The sequence below is a fragment of the Aspergillus uvarum genome, assembly GCF_003184745.1.
Source record: "Aspergillus uvarum CBS 121591 unplaced genomic scaffold BO82scaffold_91, whole genome shotgun sequence".
NCBI classification, from domain to species: Eukaryota; Fungi; Ascomycota; class Eurotiomycetes; order Eurotiales; family Aspergillaceae; genus Aspergillus; species Aspergillus uvarum.
In genome coordinates this window covers 91,604-107,359 of record NW_020291388.1, presented here as the reverse complement: position 1 = coordinate 107,359, position 15,756 = coordinate 91,604, and the positions used below count along the sequence as shown (strand labels likewise).

The 15,756-nt window shown below is 54.2% G+C and overlaps 8 protein-coding genes across 8 annotated transcripts; 5 read left to right on the top strand and 3 right to left on the bottom strand.

Annotated features, from left to right (window-relative positions):
- Positions 1-230: 230 nt before the first annotated feature.
- BO82DRAFT_347609 (uncharacterized protein) lies at positions 231-1,017 on the bottom strand (the record flags this gene model as incomplete). The annotated part of the gene is made up of 2 exons (XM_025633796.1): positions 855-1,017; positions 231-785 (listed from the first exon to the last, which is right to left on the bottom strand). The coding sequence occupies exons 1-2, from the start codon at positions 894-896 to the stop codon at positions 231-233; spliced, it is 597 nt and encodes a 198-aa protein (XP_025486430.1). The 5' UTR covers positions 897-1,017.
- Positions 1,018-1,283: 266 nt separating this feature from the next.
- Positions 1,284-2,354, top strand: BO82DRAFT_296792 (uncharacterized protein; the record flags this gene model as incomplete). Its single annotated transcript, XM_025631915.1, has 2 exons — positions 1,284-1,880; positions 1,998-2,354. 2 exons carry the CDS (start codon positions 1,284-1,286, stop codon positions 2,352-2,354), a joined length of 954 nt encoding a protein of 317 aa, XP_025486429.1.
- On the bottom strand, positions 2,227-3,292 carry BO82DRAFT_387479 (kinetochore Spc24 family protein; the record flags this gene model as incomplete). Its single annotated transcript, XM_025638314.1, has 3 exons — positions 2,227-2,700; positions 2,804-3,201; positions 3,266-3,292. The coding sequence occupies 3 exons, from the start codon at positions 3,290-3,292 to the stop codon at positions 2,523-2,525; spliced, it is 603 nt and encodes a 200-aa protein (XP_025486428.1). The 3' UTR covers positions 2,227-2,522.
- A 280-nt stretch (positions 3,293-3,572) lies between these two features.
- On the top strand, positions 3,573-4,474 carry BO82DRAFT_359347 (mitochondrial fission 1 protein). The gene is made up of 4 exons (XM_025636554.1): positions 3,573-3,661; positions 3,746-3,764; positions 3,858-3,951; positions 4,090-4,474. The coding sequence occupies exons 1-4, from the start codon at positions 3,643-3,645 to the stop codon at positions 4,417-4,419; spliced, it is 462 nt and encodes a 153-aa protein (XP_025486427.1). The 5' UTR covers positions 3,573-3,642; the 3' UTR covers positions 4,420-4,474.
- A 417-nt stretch (positions 4,475-4,891) lies between these two features.
- On the bottom strand, positions 4,892-6,612 carry BO82DRAFT_359345 (uncharacterized protein). The gene is made up of 4 exons (XM_025636553.1): positions 6,460-6,612; positions 6,325-6,404; positions 5,932-6,127; positions 4,892-5,732 (listed from the first exon to the last, which is right to left on the bottom strand). Exons 1-4 carry the CDS (start codon positions 6,475-6,477, stop codon positions 5,202-5,204), a joined length of 825 nt encoding a protein of 274 aa, XP_025486426.1. The 5' UTR covers positions 6,478-6,612; the 3' UTR covers positions 4,892-5,201.
- A 209-nt stretch (positions 6,613-6,821) lies between these two features.
- On the top strand, positions 6,822-8,935 carry BO82DRAFT_322347 (uridine kinase family protein). Its single transcript, XM_025632764.1, has 8 exons — positions 6,822-7,157; positions 7,256-7,383; positions 7,463-7,607; positions 7,657-7,699; positions 7,755-7,868; positions 7,921-7,962; positions 8,009-8,240; positions 8,303-8,935. Exons 1-8 carry the CDS (start codon positions 6,981-6,983, stop codon positions 8,784-8,786), a joined length of 1,365 nt encoding a protein of 454 aa, XP_025486425.1. The 5' UTR covers positions 6,822-6,980; the 3' UTR covers positions 8,787-8,935.
- An 880-nt stretch (positions 8,936-9,815) lies between these two features.
- Positions 9,816-11,636, top strand: BO82DRAFT_322344 (uncharacterized protein). The gene is made up of 5 exons (XM_025632763.1): positions 9,816-10,138; positions 10,237-10,377; positions 10,439-10,748; positions 10,801-11,250; positions 11,308-11,636. Exons 1-5 carry the CDS (start codon positions 10,104-10,106, stop codon positions 11,590-11,592), a joined length of 1,221 nt encoding a protein of 406 aa, XP_025486424.1. The 5' UTR covers positions 9,816-10,103; the 3' UTR covers positions 11,593-11,636.
- Positions 11,637-12,048: 412 nt separating this feature from the next.
- BO82DRAFT_322341 (pre-rRNA-processing protein ESF1) lies at positions 12,049-14,722 on the top strand. Its single transcript, XM_025632762.1, has 2 exons — positions 12,049-12,265; positions 12,391-14,722. The coding sequence occupies exons 1-2, from the start codon at positions 12,205-12,207 to the stop codon at positions 14,556-14,558; spliced, it is 2,229 nt and encodes a 742-aa protein (XP_025486423.1). The 5' UTR covers positions 12,049-12,204; the 3' UTR covers positions 14,559-14,722.
- The last annotated feature ends 1,034 nt before the right edge of the window (positions 14,723-15,756 follow it).

Below are 15,756 nucleotides of genomic sequence, written 5' to 3'. Positions count from 1 at the left end.
TACACAGCACCGACAATTCACGACAAGACGAAGGAAACAGACATATAGAAGGGCCTGGACGAACTTCTTTGCTTTTGATATGGGACCTAGATCTACCAGTGCCTAATCAGTCATAATCAGTTCATCATTCGCAATCCATGCCTGCACCCGCTAATAAACCAATCCTTTTCTCATGAGAATCACCGATCCCCACTCCCATCCCCCCCTCTGTCGTTCTTACAAGTAAGAACCTAAGCACGCTCCCCATGAACCCCCACCTCCATCGCCCCCAACACCCCCTCCAACCGGCCCCTCAACGCCTTGAGTTCCTGCATCCTCTCCCCGCGCACCCCCTCCCACCGCCTCAACTCTCTTTCCAATTCTTTTATGCGGAGCTCCTGCTCCGCCTCACTCGACCCAATCCCGGGCAACACACTAATCAAATACTCAATCTGCTGCTCCTTGATCACCAAATCCCTCGCCAGCTCGCGCTGCCGCGCCGCGAACGTCCGGGGCGAGTCGGGCGCCGGTGGGAGCGTGGGGTCCTGCCCTTGCCCCGGAGCTGTTGTGTCCTCCGGTGCGCCTGGTTGAACCGGTGCTGGGTTCTCGGCTGGTGTTTGTTGGGTCTGGTTGCTCTGCTGCTGGGCGGCGAGGGGTGCGCTGGCGGGGACCGGGGGCGCGGAGGAGGTCTTGGGGATTTTGGCGAGCGCGGGCGCGGCGTGGGGGGTTTGCGGGGGCACGGTGGCCGGGCTGTTGTCGTGGTAGGTTGTTAGGTAGCCTAGGGTGGCGTAGAATTGGGTTGCTAGCTTAAGGGGGTTGTTAGCTGGGTTTTGGGGGGGGTGGATTGGTTGGTTGGGGATGGGATGGGGACGGACTTGGTCGAGGCAGGTTTGGAGTTGGGTTAGGATGTCGGCCATTTTGAATTATCGTTTTGATGGGGGGTGGCGTTGTGTGAGGTGGAGAGAACGTAGAAGAAGTAAGTAAGAGGGAAGAGGTGGTGTGAGGAGATGGTGGAAGAGTAGGTGTTATGGATGGATGGGATAAGGTGGAGGAAGCAAGCTCAGGCGGAGAGAAGCAGGTGCAAATCGCGATAAGATTAGAGATTGTCTGTCGGTCTTTTCCTCCGCTCCGCTCTCGCCATCTCTCTATCTTCTCCCAAACCACTTTTTCGCCGATAGTAGCCACACGTCCAACCAACCTATCTACCACCACGATACCACTACTGATTGAGACCAGTTCATACGCCTTCTGTTATTCAACATCAACCAACCAACTATGCAACCGCCCCCCGCACTACCCGCAAAATGACCTCCTCCCTCTCCTTCTTCACGCGGCGCGTGTACCAACTCCCCGTGCCCCCGATCTCGAAACACAAGCACTACAACCGGGCGAGCTTCATCGACTTCGCGCGACGGCACGACCTCTCCCGCTCCTCGACGCTCTTCATCGGCAACCTGTACGAATACACCGTCCAGACAGAACTGCGGCACGCCGCCGCGCTGCTGCTGCACCGCACCGGCGGGCGCAGCGACAACGGCATCGACCACCTGGGTACCTGGCACCTGCCGGGCCACGAGGTCCCAATCCACGTCGCGGTGCAGTGCAAGGCGCACCGGCGGCGCGTGGGGCCGCAGAGCATCCGCGAGCTGGAGGGGGTGATCGCGCGGCGGATGCCGCACACCTGGCGGCTGCAGGGCCAGGAACCGGGGCAGGTGGAAGCGGGCCCGCGGGTCGGGATGCTGGTCAACCGGCGCGAGGCGTCGGCGGGGGTGCGCGCGGCACTACAGCGCAGCGCGCTGCCGCTCGTGTATCTGATGGTGGATCTGCGGGGCGTGCTGCGGCAGGCGCTGTGGAACGAGGCGGTCGAGGCGCTGGGCGTCGCGCCGCTGGGCGTCGAGGTCGTCCACGGGCCCGAGCGCCAGCTCGCCTCCGAGCTGGCCGAGCTGGAGGCCGAGGGCGGGTTGGCGCTGTGGGAGGAGGAGCTGCGCGACAAGCTGCCCTCCGAGCTGCGCGCGAAGCCCTACCCGCCGCCTATCCGCTTGACCTGGGACCGTGACGGGCTGCAGCACGCCTTGCCGGGCATGGATCAGATCGAGGCGCGCATGCTGCAGCAGGAGGAGAAGTGGTGGGCGCTCTGGAATCTCGCGCCCGATGACCAGGAGACCCGCTACGAGGCGCTCTCGGTCATCCAGAGCCGGTTCCCGGAGGAGAAACCGCTGCTCTGGGCTAAGCGGGGCGTGCCGAGTATGCTGTCGCAGCGGGATCGCGAGGGTTTGCTGCGCGAGTTGAAGATGATGGGGCTGAGTGAGGGGCCGGTGGGGGAGCAGCAGCAGTCGGAGGCAGATTCGTCACAATCGATACCGAATCCAACGTGATGGGAGGATGTACAGAGAGAAAAGAGAAAGGTAGATTCGATTCAGCAGCGGCCGAGGGGGGGTATAATCAAGCATGTAAGATACAGTAAGAGACGCCGAGGGAACCAAACACCAACAACAACACCATCTAAAACCAACGAAACGCCAACCCGAAGAGTAACAATAACTCTATCCCTGCATCGTCGACCAGAAATAATTCGAGTAGAAGAACCGCGAGAATTTTGGGTCAATGTTGACGACATGCACGTCGCCCTTGCGACTGTTTCGAATCACCGCTTTGTGGAAGTTGCCCGTCTCGTCCGCTTCGATATCGACACCCAGGGATCGGTAGATTTTCAATCGAAGACTGTTTAGAAAGAAGAAAAAAAACCCCCGCAATCAGCACAAGTCCACCCACTCATCCCCGTATTCCTCCAAGCCACAGAATCTTTTGCTTTGGGGCAACTTACAGCGTCGCATCATCCATCTCCCGCTCCCGGCGCGTGGGCTCATCCCCCTCGACGCCCTGCGCCTCCAGATCCGCCAGCCGCTCGCGGAGCATCTCCAGCTCCCCTTCAAGCCGCTCGCTCTCGATCTCCAGCTCGGTGGCGCTCTTGGCGATGCGGAACTTCTTGGTGTCGAGCTCGACCATCTCGGCGGCGTGCTGGCCGGCGTCGTGCGCGGCTACCGCCTCTTCTTGTTGGTTGTGCAGCGCGGACAGGTGGCGCGAGAGCTTGCGGAGGGCGGACTCGGCCTCGCGCATGCGCAGCTCGCGCGACTGCTGCAGCGTGGCGAGTGAGTCATTGATGCGCGTGACGGCTTGTTTGTCCGGTTGGATGTTGAAGTTGCCGATTGTGTGGTGGATGAGCTGGTCGGGGGGATTAGTTTTCAGGGGGGGCGTAAATTGGGATTTAGGGGGCGAATTGACGCACAGTGGCGGGGTTTTCGTCGAGTAACATTTTCGTGGTTGTATTGAGGGGTGGTGTCGTTGATAGTGATGAGGATGGTGAGGGGTGTGAGTTGATGTTGATAAGGGAGGTTGATGTTTGTTGTTCGAGCAACGGCGCCACATTTACTGAGAGGAAGGTCCCGCCAAGCCACTTGTTAGGCGGCACCGCCACAAAACCTGACGACACTGGCTGGCCTGGCGTCACGGGATGGAGATGGAGAGTAAGTCGAGTTGAACTGAGTTGCCTCCGCCGAAGATCACATCCTCCTTCCCCATCCACCGGTTCTTGTGCTCTGCTTTTCACGCTTTGAGTTTTTCATAAAGCAGTACAGTAAAGACAACCAACCAAATTCAGAGACCATGGGCTCCAACCTACCATGTAAGCTTTGCCTTGGTCAACAAAACAAAAAAAACACATCTTCCCCGCAGACATGATATCTAACCACCCGCCTTTTCAATGCAGATGCCGCGGACGCAGAGAGGTACAGTCCTACCCTCAGCACTGACCATAACCAACAAGACCACCCTCCCGCGCAACCCGAACCCTCAGCTAATCCTTCTCGATGACAAAATAGCCCGCTTAAACCCGCCGAACTCCAAGTCCTGCGCGCTCAGTACGAGAAAGAAGGCGACTACGTCGGCATCCAGACCAAATTCAACTTCGCCTGGGTAGGTTGTCCTTCCCCAAGCCAATACCAAACCACCAAACCCACACACCATACCCACCATGTCCCCCCCCCCCCTTCTCCCCCAAGCACCCCCCTCTCCTTCCCCTCCAGAACTAACCCGAGAAAATACTACGGATAGGGCCTCATCAAATCCCCCTCCCGCACCGACCAACAAGAAGGCGTGCGCCTCCTCTCCGAGATCTTCCGGGCCGCGCCCGAACGCCGCCGCGAATGCCTCTACTACCTGGCGCTGGGCAACTACAAGCTGGGAAACTACGGCGAGGCGCGGCGCTACAACGACCTTCTCCTCGAGAAGGAGCCTGCCAACCTGCAGGCGGCCAGTCTGGGGTCGCTGATCGAGGAGAAGGTGTCCAAGGAGGGACTGCTGGGGATTGCGATTGTGGGCGGGTTGGCGTTGGCGGCGGGTGTGGTGGGGGGCATTGTGTTGCGGGGGTCGAAGAGGCGGTAATTATTTCTGTCACATTGGTTTCTTGAGAGGATTTGGGCTGATTTCTTTTGTTGGGGGGAGGAAAGGTGGGGGAGTGAGAGTTGGTTTTGATCTGGTTTAGTGGAGGGTTTGGGAGGGGGTGGGTGGTGATGGTAGGGGGGGTGATGTGTATATATGGTTGTTTGCTGGGGGGGGGGCTGTACGTCATTGAGTGCTGTGATGAGGTGGTTGCTGTTGTTGTTGTTGTTGTTGTTGTTGTTGTTGTTGTTGTTGTTGTTGTTTGCGGGTTTGAGCCCTTCCTGCGGGAATGGGATTGATTTGTTCCTACCAGTTGAATGTTTAGCATGATGGGCGTTGGGTACTGAATTTGATGGTTGGTGATATTACTATCGCTTCTTGTTCTAGGGTGAAGATTGAATATGTGGTGAGACTTGTTTATCTTGTGGTATGGTTCAGGCTTGTTTACAGCTATACAGCTGTTGTATCATCTTTTGCTTGTATAGTTGCATTGCATCTTATGCTGATGCTGCGTTGTATGTCGAATTACAGCAGGCGGCTAATAGGCTTCCAGTAGACAGATGCACCATGACAAAATAGCCATGACTTTGTGACAAGCATGCAAATGTAAAGCAGTAGAATCGCATGCCAGTCCGTCGGCCACGGAAGCTACAACTCAGGACTAAGGGAATGATGAACCACTGAATTCAAGCTCAAGTTAAAGACCCAGACCGCAAACAGACATCGCTCCAAACTCCATGCTGCAGCCAACAGAATAACGTGCAAAGACATCACCGCCAGGGCGATCACGAAATCATTGGGTCAACGTCCCCACTATTGGTCATTACAGTGTCGTTGGACGAGCCATTCTGGCTCGTGCCGGGATTACTGTGGGCGTGGGTGCTGGACGAGCTGGAGTTACTGTCCCCTAACCCCAAACTCAGCTTGTCGGGGATGTCCTTCTTAGCCTCGCGGGCCTTGTTTTCCGCCCACGCACGGAGCTTAACCAGGTTGCGCAGGCGCGCTTCTTTACAGTCACCCTGGGTTTGCAGGATGGCCTCGTTCACACGGTTGGCAATATCTTTACGGAGCTCGGGTTGGAGCAGAGGAGCAAGGGATGGAGAGAGATTATCCGACGGGAAGATCAGGAGCGCAAGGGTCCGTTCGAGATCTTCCAGGAATTGAGGGTTGGTGGGCGCCCGTGGAGCGAGCTGCGAGGTTGCAAACTCTAGGGCTGGGCTGATGTCTCCATCAGGGGTGGAAGTGCACGAGCGGATAAGCTCGACCAGCTGCAGACGCAACAGGGCAAAGTGCAGAGGAGGATTTTCATCCAAAATCTAATGCGGTGCAAGTTAGCGAGAATGCTCCCACAACCGAGATGTAGTACATATAATAGAAGTGACTTCGAATCATACAAAGTTCTTGATGATGATGAGTGTTTATCGACCAAATCCCGAAGGATTGTTCCGAGTGGTGCATGAAACTGATCTAATCATACGAAGGAAGGTGGGGTTGTGCAAAGAGGATAATTCTTACCTGAGGGTTGAACTCATTGATCTTCTCAATGGCGGTTTGGATATTCCCAGAATGAATCGCAGTACGAATTTCAACTCTTTCTTGAATTGCCTCGATATCTGCTCTGGGTTGGATATTGGCCTCGAGCGCGAATTTCTTCGCCGCAGCGGGGTAGCCATTGGTGATGAGGTAGTCCATAACCAGATAATTGATGTCACTTTCAACAGAAGCATGTTAGCAGGCGATCATAACCCCATATATGATGAGCAGCAATGCGCGTTGACGAAGGTTCAGTAACACAAGTTAAATAGTTTCTCCTCACATTGATTCAGAGAGATTCCCAACTTGATTTTCAAGATCATCATAGAAAAGTAATGCAAAGGGGGCAAGAGAGAGTGGGCAAGATAAACTCACGTTTTGGACGGCTTCACCTCATCAACCTTCCGCTCAAACTGATGCCATGTCGGCGTTGCTGTTGGGGAAGAGGGAGACATCTGTTTCCCGTTAAAACCAAGCAACGACGCATGCACAGCACATCAGGGCGCATACGTAGTTTGCTGAGGACATAATTGCAGTTGGAGGAAGATCAACCTGATCAACTTCCTTGGTACTGAGCCACCGGCGGTCTGTGAAGATGGAGAGCTTCGCAGGCGCGAGCCATGAGGTGGCTTTCAAGAGAGAGAGAGAGAGTGAGTGAGTAAGAAGAGAAGAGAAGTGGAGGAAGAAATCAGGCGGACCGAAATTAAGGAAATGCAGCGGGAGCTGTTAGATCACGTGCTATCAGCTAAGCCTAAAACCGCAAGCGAAGGTCACGGACCGAGGCTAACCTTGAAGAAGTTAAGCGGCGATCACTGCTTTTGGCAGTCCGTCTATCGTGTATCGCCTGCCAAATCCCCTCTCTTATCGGGTCCCTCCTCCAAAGCCTTATCCTGAGACAATCAATCGGGGACTCTTATTTTTTTCTTCTTCCCTCCCCTCACCGTCCTCCCCCTGTTATGATTACCACTGCTTCTGGACTCATCTGATTCGTATTTCGGCCTGTCAATTCCTTGGGGAGGAATATCTAAATCATGCAGTCCATCTCACCAGTGTTTTCGTCCGCTACGGACAAGGATAAGAAGTACTCGCCACCATGGGCTGATTTGAGCATCATTGGTATCGCGGGCAGCTCAGGTTCGGGCAAGACTTCAGTGGCAATGGAGATTGTCAAGTCACTGAATCTGCCATGGGTGGTGATTCTCGTAATGGTACATCTCATCTATCAGTACCCGAATAGCTCGCCTATCGGTCTATCGGGGTTTCGATGTGTGCAATATGATTGGTTTCTGACGGTGCTGTGGTACAGGACTCCTTCTATAAAAGCTTAACCCCAGAGGAGCATGCCAGGGCTCATGCCAACGACTATGACTTCGATTGTCCCGAGTCGTTAGATTTTGATGTCTTGGTGCAGACCCTGCGGGACTTGAAACAAGGGTACAGTGACCATCCTGTGTGATCATCCGCATGCACCACACTCCCTACGAAGCTGACCCATTTGTTTTAAATCATTCAGAAAGAAGGCAGACATTCCCGTATATTCGTTTGCCAAACACCAACGTGAGCCCCAAACAACGACACTTTACTCCCCGCACGTGATCATCTTGGAGGGTATCTTGGCTTTGCATGACCCGCGCATCATGGAACTGTTGGATGTCAAGGTGGGTTCTCGTCGCTCTTTAGCTCGCATACACGCTTACCATTGTACAGATCTTCGTAGAAGCCGATATGGATATTTGTCTGGGACGCAGAAGTGAGTCGCTGCATCATCTACGTTCTTGTGTTGTGCAATGCTAAACAACCGCTAGTTATGCGTGATGTCCGTGAGCGAGGAAGAGACATTGAGGGAATCATCAAGCAGTGGTTTACCTATGTCAAGCCCTCCTACAAGAAATATGTTGAACCTCAACGAGCAGTATCAGGTGAGCTTAGAGATCCGCAAGTTGCTCTTGTCTCAAGCTGACCAGTTTTTAGATCTCATCATTCCTCGTGGAATCGAGAACAGAACTGCTATTGGTAAGCCTAAGCCATGCCGTGCGCTGTCTCCAAGCTAATGGCGCAGACATGGTCGTCAAACACATTCAGGGCAACCTGGACGAGAAGTCCGAGAAGCACAGTGCAGAACTCACTCGTCTCGGTCTCCTTGCCTCGGAGGAGAAGCTGTCTCCCAACGTCGTCGTCATGCATGAAACGCCACAATTCATCGGCATGAACACGATCCTGCAAGATCCTGCAACAGAGCAGGTCGACTTTGTGTTCTACTTCGACCGCCTTGCTGCCCTACTGATCGAGAAGTAAGTGGACACTTCCATCAACGGATAGAGGCAATCGACTAATGATCGAATCACTATGACAGAGCCTTGGATGTGACCAACTATATCCCCAAGGAAGTACACACCCCCCACGACAATTCCTACCAGGGCTTGAATCAAGCCGGCACTGTCTCCGCCGTCGCCATCCTGCGGGGCGGGTCCTGCCTCGAGACCGCCCTCAAGCGCACCATCCCCGACTGCATCACCGGTCGTGTACTTATCCAGACAAATGAAAAGAACGAAGAGCCAGAGCTCCACTACCTCAAACTGCCCCCCGGAATTGAGGAGCACGAGAATGTCATGCTCCTGGACCCGCAAATGTCGAGCGGAGGTGCTGCCCTGATGGCCGTCCGCGTGCTGATCGACCACGGCGTGCGCGAAGAGCGGATTGTGTTTGTCACCTGTGCGGCCGGTAAGATCGGTCTCAAGCGACTCAGCGCCGTCTACCCCAATGTTCGGTTGGTTGTCGGACGGATTGAAGAGGAACGCGAGCCGCGCTGGATCGAGAAGAGGTACTTTGGCTGCTAAATGAACGGAAGAATATATATCACCATTGAGAGGACCACTTTTTTCGGCTTACCACCCATACATAATGTTCTATATATGTGCATAGTACCAATAATGACGAGTTACATGAGCATTGAGAGGAACAAGGAACGGAGTGGGAAGTTTGACTGACCTAGCCATTTCAAACGTAACAGCATACTTACAATCCACTGCCCGCTACTGACCCTAAACCCAGACATTCCCTGAAGTCTATTGCGCAGACGCTCGTCCCCGCCAGACAAGAACAACGACAATTTTCACTTCGGCTACAGACCTGCAGCACCAGACTGGGAAACCTCTGAGCCCTGAACCTGCGGTCCGATCGATCCATGCGAGTGCTAATCGCACATTTGACTAAAGTGGGGGCATCGTCGAAAATGGGATCCCGCGTGACTGCCACGACTGAGTGGACAGAGGAGACAGTACAAGTCGCAGACCACACTATCACAACCCGTGGCTATCAGACGGATACCCGAATCGAGAACTGGACGATGCATAAATAATGAATGGTCATCGTTGGCTCTTTGTGCATTGTGGCGTCTTTACCATGGGCTGTCATCAAAGCTCCCCTCAAGGCGGGCAATGAGGGGTTGGGAATCTCTCTTTCGCGCGGCGCGATATGCGCGAGACCCCAGCAGTACAACGAGCCCAGGTCATGTACACTCAGACGATTCAATGTCCGGAAAGAGGGCTCTGACTGAGACCATCATGTGATCATTCGGCACTCTTTGCGAGCTGCCCTTTTGGTCCGTGGACGCAGTAATCCGTCTTTTTACTAGCCCTTGGCAGCGAGAACCTCAGGCATCACTTTCATAGTTACATCGCCGACAGTTATCTCTGGTCTGGTGGCTTGCCCTCCTATGTCACACACATCTACATACGAACAAATCACTGAACCCCTTAGCGAGCCAAGAAAGCATAGTACGCGTACAGACAGCCTCCTCGAATCTTTCTGACCGTTCGAGATGCCGCAGATCCCAGGAAAACACCAGCACCCCCTTCGCAGCAGGCCGGTCGTGACAACCTCCCCCAGGGATGGCTCCAGTGACGATTTTTCCCGGCCATCATTGGGAGATGATGTAATGGCGATGAAGAAAATTAGAGCTTTTACCCCCGATTGGGATAGTCCGCGTGCTTGCGGGATGCTACCATCAATGCAAGGAGAAGTATAGAAGCCAGGGTTCAAGAATGCGCAACCTCCAAGGCTTCATTCTTTATAACCGATCAGTTGTACTTGCTTCTCGCACTAGCATCGCCATCGGAACCATACTGAAATTTTCTCAGTAGCCCGCCTTGTTGATGTTTCGTCAGAAGATAACCAGCTATGATCTCAGGTAAGAACTCTTTTCCCCCTCTGTCCTTTCGTAGCTGGGTCGCTTAGATGTATGGCAACCACTAACACAACTTCCATGTGAAACACTCTCATCTAAAGGCTTGACCAATCATGCATATTCATGCCCGAGGCACGGAATTCAGCGACGACTCCCTCGATAACCGGGTCATTCAACGTTACTTTTCCCCCAGGTGTGCGCATCAAGAGCATTAAAGTGAAACTGAAAGGAATGCTCCATGTGTACGTTATCTGATCGAGTCTGACTTGTTTGAAAGCAACATGCTGACTGCGCTGCTTCCAGACCTCGCGATGGCTTCATGATCGCCGAAGACCGCGTGCAAAGCACATGCGAACACAAGCAAGTACTTGCCTCTTCCAAGACGCTGGGCTCCTTTCCCATGCCGGAAGGGCAGTATGAGTTCCCCTTCGACATCCCACTACCGCGCAAGTTCCTCGAGACGGTGACGGGCGTTAAGCACAATTATCACTCCTATAAGGTCGAGGCGACGGTGGCGTTTCGGTACCGGAGAAATCTCGTGGTCTCGAAACCCGTCCGGATTTACCACGATTCGGACTTGGAGGCGAACTATCTCACGTCGGACTTCTCGCCGGTATGCTACTGCATTTGTCGCTGTGAAACCGTAGTGCTGACACCGTGTGAAGACAGCAGGAGGGAGCTTCGACCAGAAACTGCAGTACTCGGTCTCGATGCCCAGCCATTACATCCCCTTCGGCTCCCGGTTCCCCGTCGACTGCCAATTCACAGCCTTGTCCAAGGACGTCAAACTTCTCGCTGTCACCGTCAAGATCGCGGAAAAGCACTTCATCCGCCTGGACGCTACGGCTGCGCAGTCGGCGCGCGACAACATCTACTCGATCACATCCCTGAAGAACCATACCATCTTCACGGAGCGGTTCGAAGTCGCGGCGGTGCACGCCGACGATTCGCGGTGCGACTCCGCGGCGACGGAATGGTGCATCAGCAAGCTGGCTTGCCTGCCCCCGAGTTTTGATTCCTGCTCGCAGACGACGGCGACGAAGCGCATCAAGATCAGCCATCGATTGGTGGTGAGCGCCGAGTTCCAGGATGCCACCGGGCAGGTTTTTAATGAGGTATGTTGCCAGAGTATGTCAAGATTGGACGCGAGACTTAGGCTGACTTTGGCGCAGACGGCAAAATCCATCCCGTTCTGCATCTACATGACCCCCTCGGTGATCGGACCGGATGGATCCATCTGCAACAAGACGATCCACGACATTCGAGAACCGCCGCCGCTGTACGGGGAGCATATCCTGCATCCGAAGCTGCTGGGGTCGACGGGGGATGGGGACGTGGCGACTTGTGAACATACGGATCTTGTGCCTGATACGAATGACTGTCATGACCTGAACGCTTTGGGGCCTGCGCCTTGCTATGATACACTGGAGCACCCGGCGCCTGCCTATGTTGCTTAATCCAATACCGGGATCTGTGTTATGATCTGATGATGATACCTTTTTTTTGTGTGTGTGTGTGATCAGTAGCATAGTAAAATGATAGTCAGTCCTCAAATTGTTGAACTATATATTGCTACAACGGTCTAGCTTTGCGGGAATATAGTGTAAAACTAGAGAGACAACTCACCATAGTCAATACTTTAAACAGCTCTCTTCGAATAGTCCACACCTGCATATTAACAGCTGCAAATGAAAATTTACTAGCATCTAGTATAACCACCTCTACACCTCTTCATCATCCAAAAGTACCGTACCCGGACTATAAGTTCCAAGCAACGCACCCAGAGAAAAAGCCCCAGCGCACAGACCACGAAAATCCCAAGGGCGGTCGGCGGTGCGGCGGCGGCGCCGCGACCGAAGAATCTTTGGATTTTGCCAAACGGTTAGTTTCCCGCTCCGCCAAAAAATTATATCCTGATCAACTTTCTTGCAACCACCTTGGGGTGAAATATCAAACCACCACAACTACCACTTACAAACACTGAACTCTTTCTAGAGACTTATCTACTCTTCAAAGCCTATTCTCTTGACTGCCGATTGTATTTGCACATATTCACGAAAGATTGCACAATGCCCGACAAGAAGAAAAGCAAAAAGTCCTCCGGCGGCGGCGGAGATGCCCCGGTTATCAGTATGCTTGCCTTGCCCTTCCTTCACACCCTCTCGTCTTGTGGAAGCGATGCGTGGACCTATCACCAGCCGAGCTTTACGGGGCCTGTGTGCTATATGCTAACCTGTTGATTCCCTGGTGTGCAGCCGACCCCCGCTTCGCCAACATCCAGAACGACCCCCGATACCGCCTCCCCAGCAAACGGCACACACACGTGAAGCTCGACAAGCGGTTCGCGCACATGCTGCGCGACAAGGACTTCTCGCGCAACGCGGCGGTGGATCGGTACGGTCGGAAATTAGCCCGGGATGATACGAAGAAGCAGCTGGAGCGGTTTTATCGGTTGGAGGATGAGGACGAGAATGAGGGTGCGGGTGAGGATGACGGGGAAGAGGTGGAAGTGGAGGGCAGTGTGGCGGATGATGAGGAGGTGTTGGCGGAGTTGCGGCGGGCGGAGAAGTATGACCCCGCTCGCGATGGGGGATTCGAGTCTTCGTCTTCGGAGGAGGAGAGTTCGAGTGATGAGAGCGATGCCGAGGATGAGGATGACCGTGAGGGTGAGGGTGATGGGCAGCTTGGGGGCGAGGAGTTGGAATTTCCCGATAAGCAGCAGCGCGATGTCCCGACTGGGGAGGTCACGGATCGCATTGCCGTGGTCAATCTCGATTGGGATAATATCCGCGCCGAGGATCTGATGGCTGTGTTTTCGAGCTTCGTGCCCGCTGGTGGCCGCGTGTTGAAGGTCTCGGTCTATCCGAGTGAGTTTGGCAAGGAGCGCATGGAGCGCGAGGAGATGGAGGGCCCGCCCAAGGAGATCTTTGCGAGCTCGAAGAAGGGCGGGAATGATGATGAGGAAGATTTCGAGGGGTTTGATGATGATGATGATGACGAGGAGGAGTTTGATTCGGATGAGGAGGAGGAGAAGATCAAGAAGTCGATGCTCAAGGAGGATAAGGGCGAGGAGTTCAACTCCACCAAGCTCCGCAAGTATCAGCTCGAGCGGCTACGCTACTTCTACGCTATCTTGACCTTCTCCTCCAGGGAGGTCGCCAAGCATGTCTACGACCTCGTCGACGGCGCCGAGTATCTGTCTAGCGCCAACTTCTTCGACCTCCGCTTCGTGCCGGACGAGACCGACTTCGACGACGACAGACCCCGCGATGAGTGTAAGCGCATCCCCGACGGCTACCAGCCCAACGAGTTCGTCACCGACGCCCTGCAGCACAGTAAGGTCAAGTTGACCTGGGATATGGAGGACAAGTCGCGCAAGGAGGCCCAGGCCCGCGCTTTCCGTGGCAGCCGGAAGGACATCGATGAGAACGATCTGAAGGCCTATCTTGCGAGCGACAGCTCGGATGATGAGGAGGAAGAGGGTGGAGTCGAAGTTATGGATGCTACGCAGGGCGAGGGTTCCAGCACAAACATCTCCAAGAAGGAGGAAGAGAGACAGCGCATGCGCGCGCTGTTAGGGCTGAGTGCCGAGCCTACAAAATCCTCCAAGTCCGACGGACCCGTCGGTGAGATGGAAGTGACTTTCACCTCCGGACTTGCTGGCGAGCCCACCCGCGACAGCATCTTTGAGAACGAACCTCAGATTGAGGAGACTACGATCGAGCGGTACATTCGCAAGGAACGCGAGAGGAAGAAGCGCAGAAAGGAGAAGCTTAAGGCTACCAAGCAGGGCGGCGAGGCCGACGCGAGTGATGCGGAGCAGAGTGATGCCAAACCGACCGCTGAGGAACAGCCCCCGCAGGAAGACCTGGGCTTCGATGACCCCTTCTTCGAAGACCCTGATGGAAAGGCTACCGCTGCTGCTCGTCGCAAGGAGGAGAAGCGCAAGAAGCGGGAAGAGCGTGCGGCCGCGGAGGCGGCCGCCGCGGCTAAGCGCGCTGAGCTGGAGCTGCTCATGGTTGACGACAACAACAAGGGTATCAAGCACTTCGATATGACGGAGATTGAGAAGGCCGAGAAGCAGGCTCGTAAGAAGGGCAAGAAGGGCAAAGGCAAGGCCAAGCAGGTGGAGCCTGTGGTGGATGACTTCCAGATGGAGGTTAATGATCCTCGTTTCTCACGACTCTTTGAGAGCCATGAGTTCGCCATCGACCCGACCAACCCCAAGTTCAAGCCCACGTCCGGTATGAAGGCGCTGTTGGAGGAGGGTCGCAAGCGTCGACGCGATCGGGACGACCACGCGGAGGAGGCGCCCAGCAACCAGGATCGGACAAAGAAGCAGAAGAAGCAGGCTTCGAAAGACGCGGGGTCAGATGATTTGAAGAAGCTGGTGGACAAGGTGAAGCGTAAGACGCAGCGCTGATTTGCTTGTTGAAAAGTATTGGACTGTACTCCGGAGGCTGTTGCTTTTCTCCGGTCATCATTGGATTGAGGGGTCAAAATATACCATGGATGGTTTAGCATGTTGATTATTATATTTGTTATTATTTTATTCTCCTGGCAGTCACGATAATCCGAGAACCAATTATGTTGGTGTAACTCTCTGTCTACGTTGCCTGTTTTGAAGCCCTCTTATGACTGTTGGTCAGGAAGATTGCCCTGGTGGTGATAAGCAGGCGCGGGCCATGTTGCTGGCTGCAAGCAAGTGCTGTAAGTTGCCGTCATCACGGAGGGAATGGAGGAATCAGAGGTGTTGGACGCCATGTCGGAGCCCAAGGAGCCAAGGAGACACGGAGAAGAACTGGTAAGATTGGCCCATGTACGGTGAGGTGGTTTGTGTGACCTTTTCGGCCGTCTGCAGGGCAGCCAGAGAGAATTGACAGGGAGAAAACAGGAGAAAAAGGAGTAGAGATGCAGTCCCGATGGACGGATCTGCGATGAGGCTGAGATCATGTGTTCCTCCCTTTTTTTTTTTTTTTTTTTTTTTTTTTTTTTCCCGTCTTGCTCGCCCTGTGTTATAGTTATGTTGTGGTTGTTGTGGTTGTGGTGGTTGTGGTGGTTGTTGTGTTGTGGTTCCTTCACCGCCCTTTCCGTTTCTACTTCGAATCCTCCCTCGCCTTCTTCCCCCTCTCTTTCTCACACGCTCTCTCCCGCGGGCGGCATCGGGACGGGAGAGTGGGAGTGGAAAGTAGTACGTTACCTAAAGTAGATTAACTATCACTAGTAGGTCGACGCCCGGAGTAGTACCGGGAGTAGTCTAGTAGGTACTACGAATAGTGCCCATAGCACTAACTTATAGTAGATAGTGAAGACCACCACCACCACCACACGCACCACTTACTGTTCCCTTCTCACGGCACTTCTTCCTCCACTACCACTTACTTTCTACCACCGACTTTATCTCCTCTACTTACCCTCCCCTCTTTCTCCCTTCCTCGTTCCATTCCCTTCTACTGTCTCTCCTCCCTTCTTCTTATTTTCTCTCTCCTCCTCTCCTCGCATCCTTCAACTCAATTCCAATTCCTCTTTCTGATCGGTTTGACCGGGATTTGTTCTGTTCCGGTCTTCACCGCCACCCACTGACTCTCAATTGCTGAGAACGGATCCCACCTTAACACACT